This window comes from Staurois parvus, unplaced genomic scaffold (assembly GCF_062004578.1).
Source record: "Staurois parvus isolate SC_StPar_1 unplaced genomic scaffold, SC_StPar_1.0 ptg000644l, whole genome shotgun sequence".
In the NCBI taxonomy this organism is placed as follows: Eukaryota; Metazoa; Chordata; class Amphibia; order Anura; family Ranidae; genus Staurois; species Staurois parvus.
The window spans coordinates 2,488,621-2,504,936 of record NW_028318440.1 but is presented as its reverse complement, the minus strand read 5'-3'; the positions used below and the strand labels follow the sequence as shown (position 1 = coordinate 2,504,936).

At 42.5% G+C, this 16,316-nt stretch overlaps 1 protein-coding gene across 1 annotated transcript in view; it reads right to left on the bottom strand.

The window, feature by feature from the left end:
- Window positions 1-3,759: 3,759 nt before the first annotated feature.
- The window catches only part of ACER2 (alkaline ceramidase 2), a 32,335-nt gene continuing 19,778 nt past the window's right edge, over window positions 3,760-16,316 (bottom strand). The window contains exons 4-7 of the mRNA XM_089693965.1: window positions 15,960-16,101; window positions 15,075-15,212; window positions 11,796-11,933; window positions 3,760-5,014 (exon numbers count right to left, since the gene is read on the bottom strand). Of these exons, the coding sequence (XP_089550091.1) occupies window positions 4,828-5,014; window positions 11,796-11,933; window positions 15,075-15,212; window positions 15,960-16,101 (605 nt within the window). The 3' untranslated portion in view covers window positions 3,760-4,827. The remainder of the gene's footprint in view (window positions 5,015-11,795; window positions 11,934-15,074; window positions 15,213-15,959; window positions 16,102-16,316) is intronic.

The following is a 16,316-nucleotide window of genomic DNA, read 5'->3' as shown; positions in this document are numbered from 1 at the left end:
GGGCCTTGCCCTGAAAGACACAAAAAAAGGGGCAGGAGGGAAGCCTGATAAGTCCAACACCAATCACCCCCCCCTGCTCCTTCCCGGCAGAGCCTAAGGGCCTGCATTACCGCAGACCCCCTGCCCCACCTTTCCCATCTGCTAGGGGCCAACAGGTAGGGGAGGCCTCCACTGAGGCACCTTACCTGTGACTGGCTGGTGCTGGCATCTCCTGGTCCCGGTGCCTCCGACATCTCGTACCGGAGGGTGGTCGCCTGGTGCTGGCCTGTCCCCCAGGCCGCAGTGCACCGCACCGCCTTTTTCAAAAATTTGTGCCGCCGTGGTGTGAGGGCCACGACCAGAAGCGGAAGTCGCAGCCCTGGGCGAAGCCCCGCCCCTTCCGCTGGAAACCGCCGTCTCCCGACGTCCGGCCCGGCAAAGTCCTCAGACGGCCAGCATGGGAAGGAGCGGAACTCCTCCCGATCCTCCCCAGATCTCACCACAGCCACCCCGACGCCCTCCCTCGCCGGAGAGGGTCGGGAGGCAAAGAGCAGGTACGTGCTTCGTCCCGTCCCCCGAGATGCGCGCCCACTGCCCGCAGCCTGCCCAGGGAGGATATGCAGCCAGACACTCCGGCCTTCACTCCCGGCTGCGTCGGGCCTCTCAGCCGGCTATCCGGCCCTCGGCTCCCCTATCGTCTGCCGCACCTTGCGCCTCCTCGTGTCTCCCCACCGGAGGAAACACCTGAACTGAGGTCAGAGGGGAGTGGAGCTTTTTTATTTTAGGTGGAGGTGTTTCCTCAGATGGGGAGGAGCCGAGGTCTCTCAGAGTGCTGGCCTGAAAGACGGTAGGGGAAAAACACAGCTGCTAAAAGTGTTGAATTGCCAAGTATTAGACCAATATGACCTGCCCCGTCTAGATTTGAATTTTTGCTTTTGAAACCTGTGAGTCAATGTGTAAATAGGCACTCAATTTGAATGTTCAGAGTTTAGCAGGTCTCTTTATCATTTTTTTTTAACTCATGTTTTTTCACACTTGTAAACTTCAAACACCATAACGTTTCTGCAACAGTGTGGGCTTTACTGTCCTTTCTTGCTTTCCAAGGACAGACCTGCATCAAACTGAGACTGCTGAGTAGCCGGAGTATTACATTTTTACCTCCAGGATACAGCTGTTGGTCTAAGTGAGAAGATTCCTACAGGTCCATACCAGTATACAGTCAGGTCCATAAATATTGGGACATCGACACAATTCTAACATTTTGGGCTCTATACACCACCACAATGGATTTGAAATGAAATGAACAAGATGTGCTTTAACTGCAGACTGTCAGCTTTAATTTGAGGGTATTTACATCCAAATCAGGTGAATGGTGTAGGAATTACAACAGTTTGCATATGTGCCTCCCACTTGTTAAGGGACCAAAAGTAATGGGACAGAATAATAATCATAAATCAAACTTTCACTTTTTAATACTTGGTTGCAAATCCTTTGCAGTCAATTACAGAGTGAAGTCTGGAACGCATAGACATCACTAGACGCTGGGTTTCATCCCTGGTGATGCTCTGCCAGGCCTCTACTGCAACTGTCTTCAGTTCCTGCTTGTTCTTGGGGCATTTTCCCTTCAGTTTTGTCTTCAGCAAGTGAAATGCATGCTCAATCGGATTCAGGTCAGGTGATTGACTTGGCCATTGCATAACATTCCACTTCTTTCCCTTAAAAACTCTTTGGTTGCTTTTGCAGTATGCTTTGGGTCATTGTCCATCTGCACTGTGAAGCGCCGTCCAATGAGTTCTGAAGCATTTGGCTGCATATGAGCAGATAATATTGCCCAAAACACTTCAGAATTCATCCTGCTGCTTTTGTCAGCAGTCACATCATCAATAAATACAAGAGAACCAATTCCATTGGCAGCCATACATGCCAACGCCATGACACTACCACCACCATGCTTCACTGATGAGGTGGTATGCTTAGGATCATGAGCAATTCCTTTCCTTCTCCATACTCTTCTCTTCCCATCACTCTGATACAAGTTGATCTTGGTCTCATCTGTCCATAGGATGTTGTTCCAGAACTGTGAAGGCTTTTTTAGATGTCGTTTGGCAAACTTTAATCTGGCCTTCCTGTTTTTGAGGCTCACCAATGGTTTACATCTTGTGGTGAACCCTCTGTATTCACTCTGGTGAAGTCTTCTCTTGATTGTTGACTTTGACACACATACACCTACCACCTGGAGAGTGTTCTTGATCTGGCCAACTGTTGTGAAGGGTGTTTTCTTCACCAGGGAAAGAATTCTTCGGTCATCCACCACAGTTGTTTTCCGTGGTCTTCCGGGTCTTTTGGTGTTGCTGAGCTCACCGGTGCGTTCCTTCTTTTTAAGATAGTTCCAAACAGTTGTTTTGGCCATGCCTAATGTTTTTGCTATCTTTCTGATGGGTTTGTTTTGTTTTTTCAGCCTAATGATGGCTTGCTTCACTGATAGTGACAGCTCTTTGGATCTCATCTTGAGAGTTGACAGCAACAGATTCCAAATGAAAATAGCACACTTGAAATGAACTCTGGACCTTTCATCTGCTCATTGTAATTGGGATAATGAGGGAATAACACACACCTGGCCATGGAACAGCTGAGAAGCCAATTGTCCCATTACTTTTGGTCCCTTAACAAGTGGGAGGCACATATGCAAACTGTTGTAATTCCTACACCGTTCACCTGATTTGGATGTAAATACCCTCAAATTAAAGCTGACAGTCTGCAGTTAAAGCACATCTTGCTCCTTTCATTTTGAATCCATTGTGGTGGTGTATAGAGTCCAAAATGTTAGAATTGTGTCGGTGTCCCAATATTTATGGACCTGACTGTACATACAAAAGGGATAACAGGCGCATGGTGTGGCAGTCCATGTATGTATTAATGAGTTCCAAGTGGGCAGGGGTAAGGGTAGTCCAGTAGGCACTAAGGGCAAGCTACGTAAGAGCGAAGCATAACTCTGCAGAAGGGAAACAAAGAAACACAGCACCTCTAAGTGTGTACTGCGAAGGTATTTAATATGCTTTAAGGGACATCTTGGAGACTCTGCCAGGCTTCACCATCCATGCTGCATATGCACAGCACCATCTGCTGGCAGACACCTTGGAGATTCCCCCAGGCTTACCATCCATGTTGCAGATGCACAGCACCACCTGCTGGCAGACATCTGGAGATTACCCCAGGCTTACCATCCAAGTTGCACATGCACAGCACCACCTGCTGGCAGACACCTTGGAGATTACCCTAGGCTTACCATCCATGTTGCACATGCACAGCACCACCTACTGGCAGACACCTTGGAGATTCCCCCAGGCTTACCATCCATGTTGCACATGCACAGCACCACCTACTGGCAGACACCTTGGAGATTCCCCCAGGCTTACCATCCATGTTGCACATGCACAGCATGTGGTCTGCTGGCGGACCTAATCGATCTCCTCTCTGGATCAGTCACACAACATCTGGCTATAGACATCTCACCCTCTTACCCATGAGCCTGTTTTTAGATTCTAAGATGTGGGTTACTACTTATCTTTCTATTAAATACCTTCACAGCACACACTTAGAGGCGCTGTGTTTCTTTGCATACCAGTATACATGAATGTGGAAACCAGCTTTGAGGAAATTTCCATTGCTAACAACAAACAGAATCCCACATATACTTCTCTCTACTGTATTTGGATGCATTTTACATACAAGAATCTATCAAACGCTCCACTTGCATTGATTTTACAAGCACAACAAACATATTATAACTTATTTATTTTATTTATATATCTTTATATTCACAATTAATGAAAGCATAAATAGACATGATTGTAATTGTCAGGATACCGCTTGCCTGGGCATCATAGTAACACTGAATACTTAATTATTAAGACCTTCAATTCAAGTGGAGCAGTGTACTGAAAGATTCAGACCTTAGGAAAAATAATTACCTGGAAAATGAGGAGTGGTGATTTTGCAAACACTGCATTTAACTGTATCCACTCATATAAAACGCCTATCACACAGGCTACCCTATTGTGTTGCTTGCGTCCAGTTCCATAAGCAATAAAATTAATTTGCCTTCTGAGAAGGTCAGTCTTCTCATTGAAGACAGTTCAACCTTAGAATACATTTGTAAATTTAAAAAAAACTGCACTCCTAGGTAACATAGTGCACAATACTGCTCTAGGTGAATGTATAGCCCACCCTTCTATTTGAACCCACCCTCCTAGTATTGCTGAGCTATTGTGCAAACACATTGGAGGCAGAGTTTAAATCACAAGTGCACTTTAGAAGCTCTTAACACCTGAAGTGTACTGTATGTGTAAAGCTCACAGCCAACCTGGGTTACATTTTTATCACATATCCTCATCATTAGATAGATTAATTTTGTTGGAAGCAACACTATATAAAAATATAAATAGCCCTCAATAGAATCAAACTGATCACAAGCACAGCAGCTTGTTATTTTTTGTTTTTTTATCAGAATTCCAACATGCAGAGTTCTGCAAGATTGCACTTCAAAGGTAATTTGTAGAAATAGATTATTCGTTGTAGAAAATAAACACATATAAAGTTTACCAATAAATAGGAGTTGTCATTTGCCTTAAAGGAACGGAGCGTGAAGAAGAAAAAAGAATGTGTTCTTCTTTGTTCCACAAGATGGCAGCAGCTATGGTTTGGACTAAATAAAGACAGTTAAGAGAAGCCAGTCTGGCCTCATTAGTCCTTTACTGAACACACTGCAGAGAAAATATATATCTAAAAGATTCCAGTGTGTGTATGTTTCAGAAGTGAAAAAACAAGTTCAAGCTTCCGTACTGGGATTCATGTAATTTTCACAGGTGACTTCTTGTGGGCACAAAGCAAGCTGACATAGGGAATTCCGATGAAAGCCCACTTCTCGCTGGGCCAGAACTTTAGGACAGGCCCCTGCTCTGGGATTTCAGATGCTGCATCGAAGTAGGCAAAGCAGACACAGCCGAGGTAGGCAGCCAGGCAGATGAGAATGTGCCTGCAAGACAGAAGAACATAATGAGCCTTATTTACTGAACAACCACAGTCCAAAATAGAAGCAGGATGTTGGGTTAAAATGATAGCTGTGATAAAAGTAAGTAATATGTCATTCAGTAATTGAAACCCTGAAAAGAAGAGTGCTATTCCTACATGTACAGCCTATAATACTGTATACTATAGTATTTCATAGTGGAAAGGGGAAGCTCCTACTGCAACATAGAAGCCGTTTTTTTCATGGTTCAAAACTGCTCAGCAATGTAATACTGTATAGTTGAAGGGACTTTTCATAAGTTACATGTTCCACTTGCCTACAGGGCACTTATACCCCTTCCTGCCCTGGCCAATTTTCAGCTATCGGTGCTGTCGCACTTTGAATGACAATTGCGCTGTCATGCAACACTGTACCCATATGAAATTTTTAGCATTTTTTTGAGACAGATAAAACTTTATTTTGCTGGTATTTAAATCACCTCTGGGTTTTTATTTTTTGCTAAACAAACCAATAACTGAAAATTTTGAAAAAAAAAAAGATTTTTCTTCAATTCTGTTATAAAATGTTGTAAATAAGTGTATTTTCTCCTTCACTGATGTGCGCTAATGAGGCTGCAGTGATGGGCACCGATAGGCTGCACTGATGGGCACTGATAGGCGGCACTGGTAGGTGGCACTGATAAGCATTGACAGGCATCACTGATGGACACTGAAAGGCAGCACTCATATGTCAGTGATAGGTGGCACTGATAAGCAGCACTGACTGGCCCTAATAGGCGGCACTGACTAGCACCGATAGGCGGCACTGAAAGGCAGCTCAGGTGGGCACTTATATGTAGCACTGATAGGCAATGATATGTGGCATTGATGTTCATCTGGTAGGCACTGATATGTGGCATGGATGTGCACTGGCAGGCACTGATATGTGGCATGGATGTGGCACTGATGGGCACTGGCAGGTGGCACTGATGGGGCTACACTGATCATCAGGGCACACTGATCATCAGTGCCCTGATGATCAGTGTAGATGTCCCCTCTGAGGAATGCCGATTACTGGCTCTCCTCTCCTCACAAACTGTCAGCGTGACAGCTCGTGAGGAGAGAAATGCCGATAACCGGCATTTCCCCATTTATATGTGATCAGCTGTGATTGGACACAGCTGCTCACATGACAGAGCCGACGTCTTCGTATCTTTCTGTTGATCCGCTGTGTCCCAGGGACACCGTGCACCACCAATCGCCGTGCTGCACACCCCCGGGGGCACGAACGTGCGGTTAGAGTGGGAGGACGTCATATGTCGTCCTCCCAGAACGAGAGAACCGCCTTGCGCCCGTCATTTCCTTATATTGCAGGCAGGAGGCAGTTAAAAGGTGGAGGTATGATGAGAACCCTATAAAACATGGAGGCAGATCTACTAAAACTGGAGAGTGCAAAATTTGGTGCAGCTCTGCACAGAAACCAATCAACATCCAGGTTTTATTATCAAATCCTAATTGAACAAGCTGAAGTTAGGAGCTGAATGGCTACCATGCGCAGCTGCACCAGATTGTGGGTGCACCAGTTTTACTAAATCTCGCCCAATGTATGTTGGAAGTATCACTTTAACCACCTTCCGCTCGCCCTATAGTACAATGACGGGCGCAAGGTGGTTCTCTCGTTCTCACCGCTCATGCGCAGCTCAGGGAGCGTGCAGCGCGGCGATCGCCGGTGCGCTGTGTCCCTCTGACACAGCAGATCACGAAAAGAGCCGAAGATGTCGGCTCGGTCATGTGATCAGCTGTCTCCAATCACAGCTGATCTCATGTAAACACGGAAATGCCGGCTATCGGCATTTCTCTCCTCTCGAGCTGTCACGCTGACAGCTCGAGAGGAGAGCCGGTAATCGGCTTTCCGCGGAGGGAACATGTACACTGATCATCAGGGCACTGATGATCAGTGTGCCCTGATGATCAGTGTGGCTCCAGAAGTGCCACCTGTCAGTGTCCATCAGTGCCAGCAGTCAGTGCTCATCAGTGCCAGCAGTCAGTGCTCATCAGTGCCAGCAGTCAGTGCTCATCAGTGCCAGCAGTCAGTGCTCATCAGTGCCAGCAGTCAGTGCTCATCAGTGCCAGCAGTCAGTGCTCATCAGTGCCACATGCCAGTGCCCATCAGTGCCACATATCAGTGCATACCAGTGCACATCAATGCCACATATCAGTGCCCATCTGAGCTGCCTTTCAATGTCACCCGTCAGTGCCAGTCCGTGCCGCCTGTCAGTGCCAGTCCGTGCCGCCTGTCAGTGCCAGTCCGTGCCGCCTGTCAGTGCCAGTCCGTGCCGCCTGTCAGTGCCAGTCCGTGCCACCTGTCAGTGCCAGTCCGTGCCACCTGTCAGTGCCAGTCCGTGCCACCTGTCAGTGCCATATATCAGTGGCATGTATCAGTGCTGCCTTTCAGTGCCCATCAGTGATGCCTGTCAATGCCCATCAGTGCAACCTACCAGTGCCTCCTTATCAGTGCCCATCAGTGCCACCTATCAGTATCCATCAGTGCAGCCTATCAGTGCCCATCACTGCAGCCTCATTAGCGCACATCAGTGAAGGAGAAAAATCACTTATTTACAAAACTGTATAACAAAAACTAAGAAAATTTTTTTTTTTTTTTTAAATTTTCAGTGGTTTTTGGTTTGTTTAAGAAAAAATAAAAATCCCAGAGGTGATTAAATACCACCAAAAGAAAGCTCTATCTGTATCAAAAAAATGCTAAAAATTTCATATGGGTACAGTGTTGCATGACCGCGCAATTGTCATTCAAAGTGTGGCAGCGCTGAAAGCTGGAAATTGGCCTTGGCAGGAAGGGGGTATAAGTGCCCTGTAGGCTCGTGGTTAAAAGGCTACCATTGTGCTCATACATTATGTTGTCCTTCACCATGGCAGAACTAGAATGCTGCAGTTTTGATTGACTCTTGCAACAGAGAAAAGCTCACATTTTAAAAATCAAAGTAACTTAAAAGGTATGGTAAAGTGCAACCCCTTAGTGGCTCTTTTAATATTGTACTGTAACATTCATTGCAAAATGCAGTAACTGCTGGAGCCCATCAATGTTTGGTTTGATAAATCTATCTAGTGCTCAGTATTATTTTATTCTTTAGTTTTGAATAGAGTGGGAAAGAGCTATACCCAGTCGGTGTTTTACTGATTGTGTTGCTCCCCACTGGGGAGATTTGCTCTCCCCATTTGGCTTAGTGAATAGTGACACAAAGGGGCAGATCTACTCAAACTGGTATCTCAGAATCTGGTGCAGCTGTGCATGGTAACCAATCAGCTTCTAATGTCAGCTTGTTCAGTTAAAGTGTTACTTAACCCAGGACTCTACATTCACTATATCTGGTTTCCCACAGTACACAGAAATGCAATCATTTTAGTAAATATAAACTGCTAAATACCTTTTCTCATCATCAGTTAGAGCAGTCTTGTGACTTCTATCAGTGTCCAGTTGAGCACTGGTGAAAGCTCAAAGGAGCAGTTTTCATTCTCCTCTGACTGACTTATGAGACTGCATGACCCCTGACCCTCTGTCTGGACAGTTATGATTGTCTCTGTGCTGATCACATACACCATCCCTCCAAAAAACTCTCTAGCAATACACAACAAACTGAGCAAAGTGCCTCCTAGGGCTCTGTACTATCAGCATATGGATTGGAGACCTTGGAAGAAGGGGAGGATCAGACAACACAGGATCAAACAGACTTTTTTGCACAATGTGGAGGATTAACGCCTTAGGTTCCACAGGGAGTATAACAAGCATATACAGATTGATTTTATTGCTGTGGGTTTAGTAACATGTTAATCTCTTCATACAGAGTGTACGCAAATATGTGGCCTCTCAGTGGCTAGGCCTTGATGCTGAGCGGCACATATTTGCGTACCATTTGTAAACAAACATGTGCTGAGAGCGTGTGCCAGGGTGCTCCCAGCACATGTATCAGCGTCCCACGTAAAGGTCCTGATCTCTCCTTGCGATCGGGACCTTCCCGATTATGTGACTGCTGTGACAGCCAACCACGGCAGTCACATGACCCTAAACCCCGCCCTGCCTCCCAGCATCAAAAACCCCTTAAAAGGGCCGGGAGGGGTTAAGCTTGGACAATAAAACTAGGAAGCTGAATCTTTTCTTTGCAGAGCTGCACCACTCTCCAGTTTTAGTAAATAACTCCATATTGTGATGGAAAATCCGAAGTAATCACCGAAAAAGGCACAGAGGGGAAATCTTTCAAATGGACACCTGTCCTGGTGACAGCAGTTTATGGGGGGGATTGCCCTCATTTAGGAGCCATATCCTTTTATTTCTTGTTTTGTCTCAGAGAGGAAGTGGGAGAAAATATCCCCATAGGACACCATAAGTAGCACTCAGTCTTTGCACTTTTTATTTCCTTAATAATAAATTGTGTTTTTCACAAAACGTGTTCTAGTTTTTTCTGAAGCTGCCCTTTAGTGGACAATTTATAGAGCAGGAGTGCTTACTGAAGTTCTAAACAGTAAATACACAAATAAAATGCATGCTAATTTACTTGCTGAAATGATATGAATAGGTTCAGCCAGTCTTGTGATTTTATCACCCCCATCATAATACATAGCAAGGATGGGGATGGCACTTTTTGCTTTTACAAGATCCTGTGACAGCGACTCATTAGAAAATAGAATGCCACCCAGCTCATCTCTCCCTCTCAGCTCACAGTGTATAACCTTCCAATCCTACTCTGTCAGAAGATAATATAGGGATTTCAACCAATATTTCTATCCATATAAATAAATTAAAAGCAAAGGGACCGCAGTGAGGTTTTTTTCTGGAGTTCTACTTAAACTTAGAACATGTACAATAAAAAATAGGCTTCTGCTGCTGAACTCTTCTAGCCAAAATGCTGGCTTCCTGGCTGTTATGGTAATCCAATGACCTCAATGCTTTCTGAGTCACTGACCCAAAACAGCTATGCAAAGAAGAAGCCCTCACTTTTCTGTGATTCGTTTTCTGCTTTGTCCAGTCCAGTGACCCAAATAGGATTTACGCTCCATTTTCAGGAGGAAATCCACAAGACAATCTCTGTTTCTCAGTAGAGATTTCATTAGTACTTTGGTAACACATTACAAGTGGTATTAAGGGAAGCCAGAGAAATCATAGAAAAACTTATATTAGCCTGCCAGTTCTGTACTGATAAAACGAATATCCAGTCACAAGAGCAGGTTTCTTTGCAGTGTGTTATCAAATTATTGCCATAACATAAGGGGGTGTTCTACAGTCCAGCAGCAGAGAACTAAGGCAGGGCTGACAACACTGCTTGGGACTTCTGTGCAGGAAAGGCCACATTTTTAGTTCACTACAGGAAGTTAGGTGCTCCCTGGACATATGGCAGGATCAGCTGGTATTCTTGCAATTCAGACAAGTACTGTGTTAATGGGTTTTTTTGGGCAAGACATACACCTTATTTTAGTAGCCCAGATGTGCATTTGCTAGGCTCAGTGCCTCATGTAGTGGTCAGGTACTTAATTATTACTGTATAAACCATGTGAAAGGTTTCCAGTTTGCTTTAATGGGTTTAGCCACAGATATTCATAATGCTTAGAAATAATAATTTATGTTGATGAATCCAAATGGACCAGACATGTCAAGCTCAGGATGAAAAGTAGACTGAATTGAAAGGCCTAATTGTCTACTGTGGGAGTATTATCTCTACTGAGGGTGGCACCTACTTAATTCCAGAAAAGAAAGATTATGGCACATCGTAACTGAACATTATAGCACAAATTCCTACTTGCAGCACGGCGATCGGTGGTGCGCTGTGTCCCTCAGACACAGCGGATCACCGATCACGGAAAGAGCTGAAGATGTCGGCTCGGTCATGTGATCAGCTGTGTCCAATCACAGGTGATCACATGTAAACATGGAAATGCCAGTTATCGGCATGTCTCTCCTCACGAGCTGTTACGCTGACAGCTTGTGAGGAGAGGAGAGCCAGTAATCGGCTTTCCGCGGAGGGGGCATGTACACTGATCATCAGGGCACTGATGATCAGTGTGCCCTGATGATCAGTGTAGCCCCAGCAGTGCCACCTGTCAGTGTCCATCAGTGCCTTGTGTCAGTGATCATCAGTGCCTCGTGCCAGTGCCCATCAGTGCCACATCAATGCCACATATCAGTGCCCATCTGAGCTGCCTTTCAGTGTCACCTATCAGTGCCACCTATCAATGCCAATCAGTGCCGCCTAACAGTGCCCATCAGTGATGCCTGTCAATGCCCATCAGTGCCACCTATCAGTGTCCATCAGTGCAGCCTATCACTGCAGCCTCATTAGCGCACATCAGTGAAGGAGAAAAATCACTTATTTACAAAATTTTATAACAAAAACTAAGAAAAATGTTTTTTTTTCACAGTTTTTAGTGGTTTTTGGTTTAAGAAAAAAATAAACCCAGAGGTGAATAAATACCACCAAAATAAAGCTCTGTCACAAAAAATTATAAAAATGTCATATGGGTACAGTGTTGCATGACCGCGCAATTGCCATTCAAAGTGCGACAGCGCTGAAAGCTGGAAATTGGCCTGGGCAGGAAGGGGGTATAAGTGCCCTATAGGCTTGTGGTTAACTTAACAACTAGACATCTAAGAACACATCCATTTTTGTATCCTTTAACACTGATGGCCTCACAAAAGGAATGGGCTCCATGAAACAGGAGTTTGACTTGCCAGATATAAACCCTATTCATTGGGGTACGTGCCATATACAATCTTCAATAACTCTTTTGCTTTTAATACTTACCATACACAGTGGAGGTAAGGAAAGTTGAAATGAGACCATATTTCACAGAATGCTTTGTCGCTGATCCAGCAGACTAATGCTAAGGTCCACCAAAAGCCTGACATCAGACCCAACTTATAAACCCGCATGTTGTCACACCTAAAAAAATCAAGCAGTTGGTAAATACATTTTGAAATACATTATTTGTCAATATGCTGAACTATGCAGACAGAAATGTTTAGATGATAAGAACATACACACAAGAATTCTACACAAAAACATATAAAAAGGAAGAATGGCACTAAGTGTTTCTCACTATGACCCTGGTTTGGGCCAGTATCTGCGTGGAGGTAGGAAATCTTCTCTTATATTTGTGTGGGTTTGCTCCCGGGGTATTGTCAATACACTGGCACAAGACCAATGTGGTGCCTATATTTAAAATGGGATTAAAGTCTTTACTAAGTAATTATAGACCTGTAGATTGGAAAGATATTTGAAAGTTTGATAAAAGACTACATAGATTTTGATAGAAAGCAATATTATAAAGAGATAGTCAGTATGGATTCATGAAAAGCTGAGTTGTCAAACAAAATCGACCTCCTTTTTATGATGAAGTAAGCAAAAACCTAGATTAACAGAGTGACTGTGGATGTAGTATACATGGACTTTGCCAAAAGCTTTGACACAGTTCCCCACACATGGATAATGTGTAAGTTAAAGCAGTATTAAACCTAAAACCAAACAATGTACTGTAATGCAGCTATGAATCCATAGATGTGTTGGCTGCATTAGTTTTCTTTATTCAGGCTTTACTTCCCTCTGTTTTCCCTAGCCAGTAACACTTCATCTCTTAGGGTGTCTGCATTCTAGATGAAGTAGTAAAGCAGACACCTTTGGACAGCAGCATTGTCATTCTGGGGAGAGGGTAGTGTTAGACTAGCAAACAAATAGACTTTACTAAACTGAAGCTGAACTCCAGCTAACACTTTATAAGCAGTTACAGCAACAGTTTTTTTTTTTACTTTTGGTATAGGGCTTTTACGCTGGTTCAACAGGGACCAGATGAATTTCGTTCCAGTTATGGCTATTCCTGTTCATGAGAAGTCGATCTAATGATCAATGTCTCACGAATGGGAACAATAGAAATTTTCTATTCAATCATGTGCTGGGGGTTAGTTTTTTTTTTATTTAGCTAGCCGGGTGAAAAACGATCCATCTATGGTCAAATTTACATAAATTAAATGAAAGCTGACGATTTAAGCATCCCTGTCAGTGAAAAATGGTTTGGCTCTACCCTCTAACTGCCACTTAGATGGACAGTATTAGATGAACTAGCAGATTTAGATACAATAACAAATTGAAGCTGAACTCCAGGTCATACTGCAGTTAACAGCAACAGTTTTTTCTTTTGGGATACAGGTTTTACATGAAAAAATAAAAGCTGATCATTGTAAGCACCCCTGTCAGTATTAAATGGTTTGTCTTAAAACACTCTACATTTGCAGGAGAGCTTGTTCTTTTGAAAATCAACCCACTTGCTGGCTGAATCACCAGATGAAAATAAAGGAAAGAAACCCTAAAAAAGAAAACTAATGCAGTCATAACAGCTAATAATTGGTATGCTGCATCATAATAAATATTTGTCTTTGGGTTTATTACCACTTTATCCTCTGCACATAGAGAGGTCTTCACAGTAACCTGTGAAAATGTGGAATAGGCCAGTTTAGGAGCAATTTCTAGCCAGTTCAGATGAATATTTTAAAACAAGCTGGATGTATTTCTAAATGTACAGATTATAACTGGCTATTAATATTTATAGTTATATACACCAGAGATCGTTGCTCCAGGAATATATGATTGCCAAAGGAGATCATGAAGGAGGTTTGGCACAAACTGGACAATGCTTTATAAGTTTTTTTGCCTCTGTGTCCTCTGTGGGTGTAGGGTTCTATACTGTGTATGCAGGTTTTTGATTTATGCAAGTTTTTTTAAATTTATTTATACTATGTAACTTTTCTTACATACGTCTCAGCATATTAAGCACTCATATTTCCCTTCATTGGTCCTACCATGTGTGTATCCTTTACCCAGTATCCAGTCTCAAACTGGTTCAAATAAAAAATATCTGCTTTGTAAATACTAGGGAACACAAATGTGTATTAAGCCCTAGTATGCAATCAGAACATGTATTAATAAGCTAACTATCCTGTAGGGCTGAAAAATAATAACTTTCCCTTGATTACACCACTGCACAGATTGAAGTATTTACAACTGATAAAGAATACATGATGTAATACAGAAATATAAATAACATTTTTTCTTGTTTAGTCCCATAGCACGAACTAAGAAAAACACAGTTGTTTTGACCATAACATTCATTATGTGCCTGTCATTAATTTGGGAAAGGTTGGATGCTTTTGACAACATGACTATTTTATATGATTGTATTTTTTTTTAATAAATCGGAATATACTCAGTATATGCTCTTTTTCCGCCTTGGAGTAAAAAACTGTTAAAGACCCTAAGTATTAGTAGATGACTAGAGGATTCTGACAAATATACATGCACCACAACAATCTAATGCTCAGCTGTTTGATGGTCAGAATGAAGAGACAGATAGGATTTTGTTGTATGTCACTTTCCAGGAAACTCTAGCTCACGTGACAGCTTACAGTGACAGTGCTGAAACCACATCATTTATCAGTATTCACAGGGTTCTTCAGAGAGGAAAATGGCACACTGAGAATTTGTTGAACACTGCATCTTCTATATTGTGTTTATTATCATTTTTCACATGCTTCTTAAGCCACTAAACCAGCCCTTTAAATAAACCCATGAGACTTATTCAGAAAGGCAAAAGATAAGTAGACCATAATATTTAGTCACCATTCACCTAGCACCGCTACTAATACCGTAATCTGAAATCTGACTGGTTAATATGTGTTACTGCACCTTGAATAATATCATGACTCTAATACTTCAGCCTTTTATTTCAGTCTGCATACAGCTGTTTTATGTTTATATATATATATATATATATATATATATTTTTTTTTTTTTAATCATTCATTATACACACACACACACACACTCTCTGGTGTTGATGTACTAAAACTGGAGAATGCAAACACTGGTGCAGCTGTACATGGCAGCCAATCAACTTTCAGGTTTTTCTTTTTGTCAAAGCTTAATTGAACCAGCTACCATGTACAGCTGCACCAGTGTTTGCATTCTCCAGTTTTAGTACATCAACACCTATATGTACTTCTATATTATAGTTAAGGTCTCACATTCACGTACCTCTTAAGCTCTGTGATGAGTAAGATTGTACAGGGTATTCCAAGTGTCATTAGAGAAATATTGTTGATTGCAGGCTTGATAAATGCCAAGACTGTTGTAATTCCAGATAGAATTCCAACTACTGCTTTAAATCTCCACCTGCAACAAAACAGGCTGACAGCTGAATTGACCTGAAATTTTTGGTTATATTCAGTATACGTTAGCACAAACCTAAGCAGTATGGCTTACTAAGGAAATATCAATTTAAACAAAATTATAAAGATTTCAAATACACTACTTAAATGATACCGGAGACCAGCAATATGTTGGGAAATTGGCAGTGGGATGACAGGTGATTGCAGAGAACCACAGTACATTGAAAATTTTGTTAAGAAATTTTGTTGAGAAAACATATATCCATAAGATTCAGTACACAGCCATAGACCAAAGCAATGGTGGCTTTTTCAGTAAATATGATGGAAGACACGAACAGTAAAACAGTCTAACATGCAAGATATCACCAGCATAACACTGCAGAAATACAGTAACAGGCCATTTACTCCCCACCAAACAGTGCAACATTTCAACATTTGGTGGGTAGAAACTAGGTAGGTAACGAGATTTCCTATTCTTTCCTGTTGTTACTCTAGGACAGAAAGAGAAGAGAAATCTGTCCAATAGGTAACAGACAGTAAGAAAAAAACTAACAAGGGGGGGTTTAACCTATCTGCACTTTATCTAAGATTGAAAAAAAGTTTGGGCTATACACACTCTAATTTCAAATACTGTCAGTTCCTGAAAGCTCTTGAATTGCACACATTTATGTGAAATCTACTACTACTAGACAGAGGTCTTTAAACAGAATTTAGGTGATATTTTTGTTACATAAACTTGCATTTTTCTTACCTGTCATGTCGGAACATTCTTGGCAAGTGCCTTTTTGGAAACCACATTGCTAATGCAGACATTAACACCCAGAGAATAGCCAATTCATCCAAAATCTGCCCCAGGAAACTCAGTGTTGCATGAAAATACACTGACCCAATTCCTGGCCAAATAGAAAAAAAAATCATGTCATTTTAGATAATGGTATTTATTCAGCATTAACACTATTCCAGCAAGAGACTATCAATATATCAGGACTGCAAACAAAACGCTACCTACAGCTTCTGAAGTGCAATCAAACTACTTGGGCTTTGGCAGTGACTGATTCTTAAGCCGGCCATAGATGGTTTGAACTTTGGCAGGTTCCGCAAGGACCGG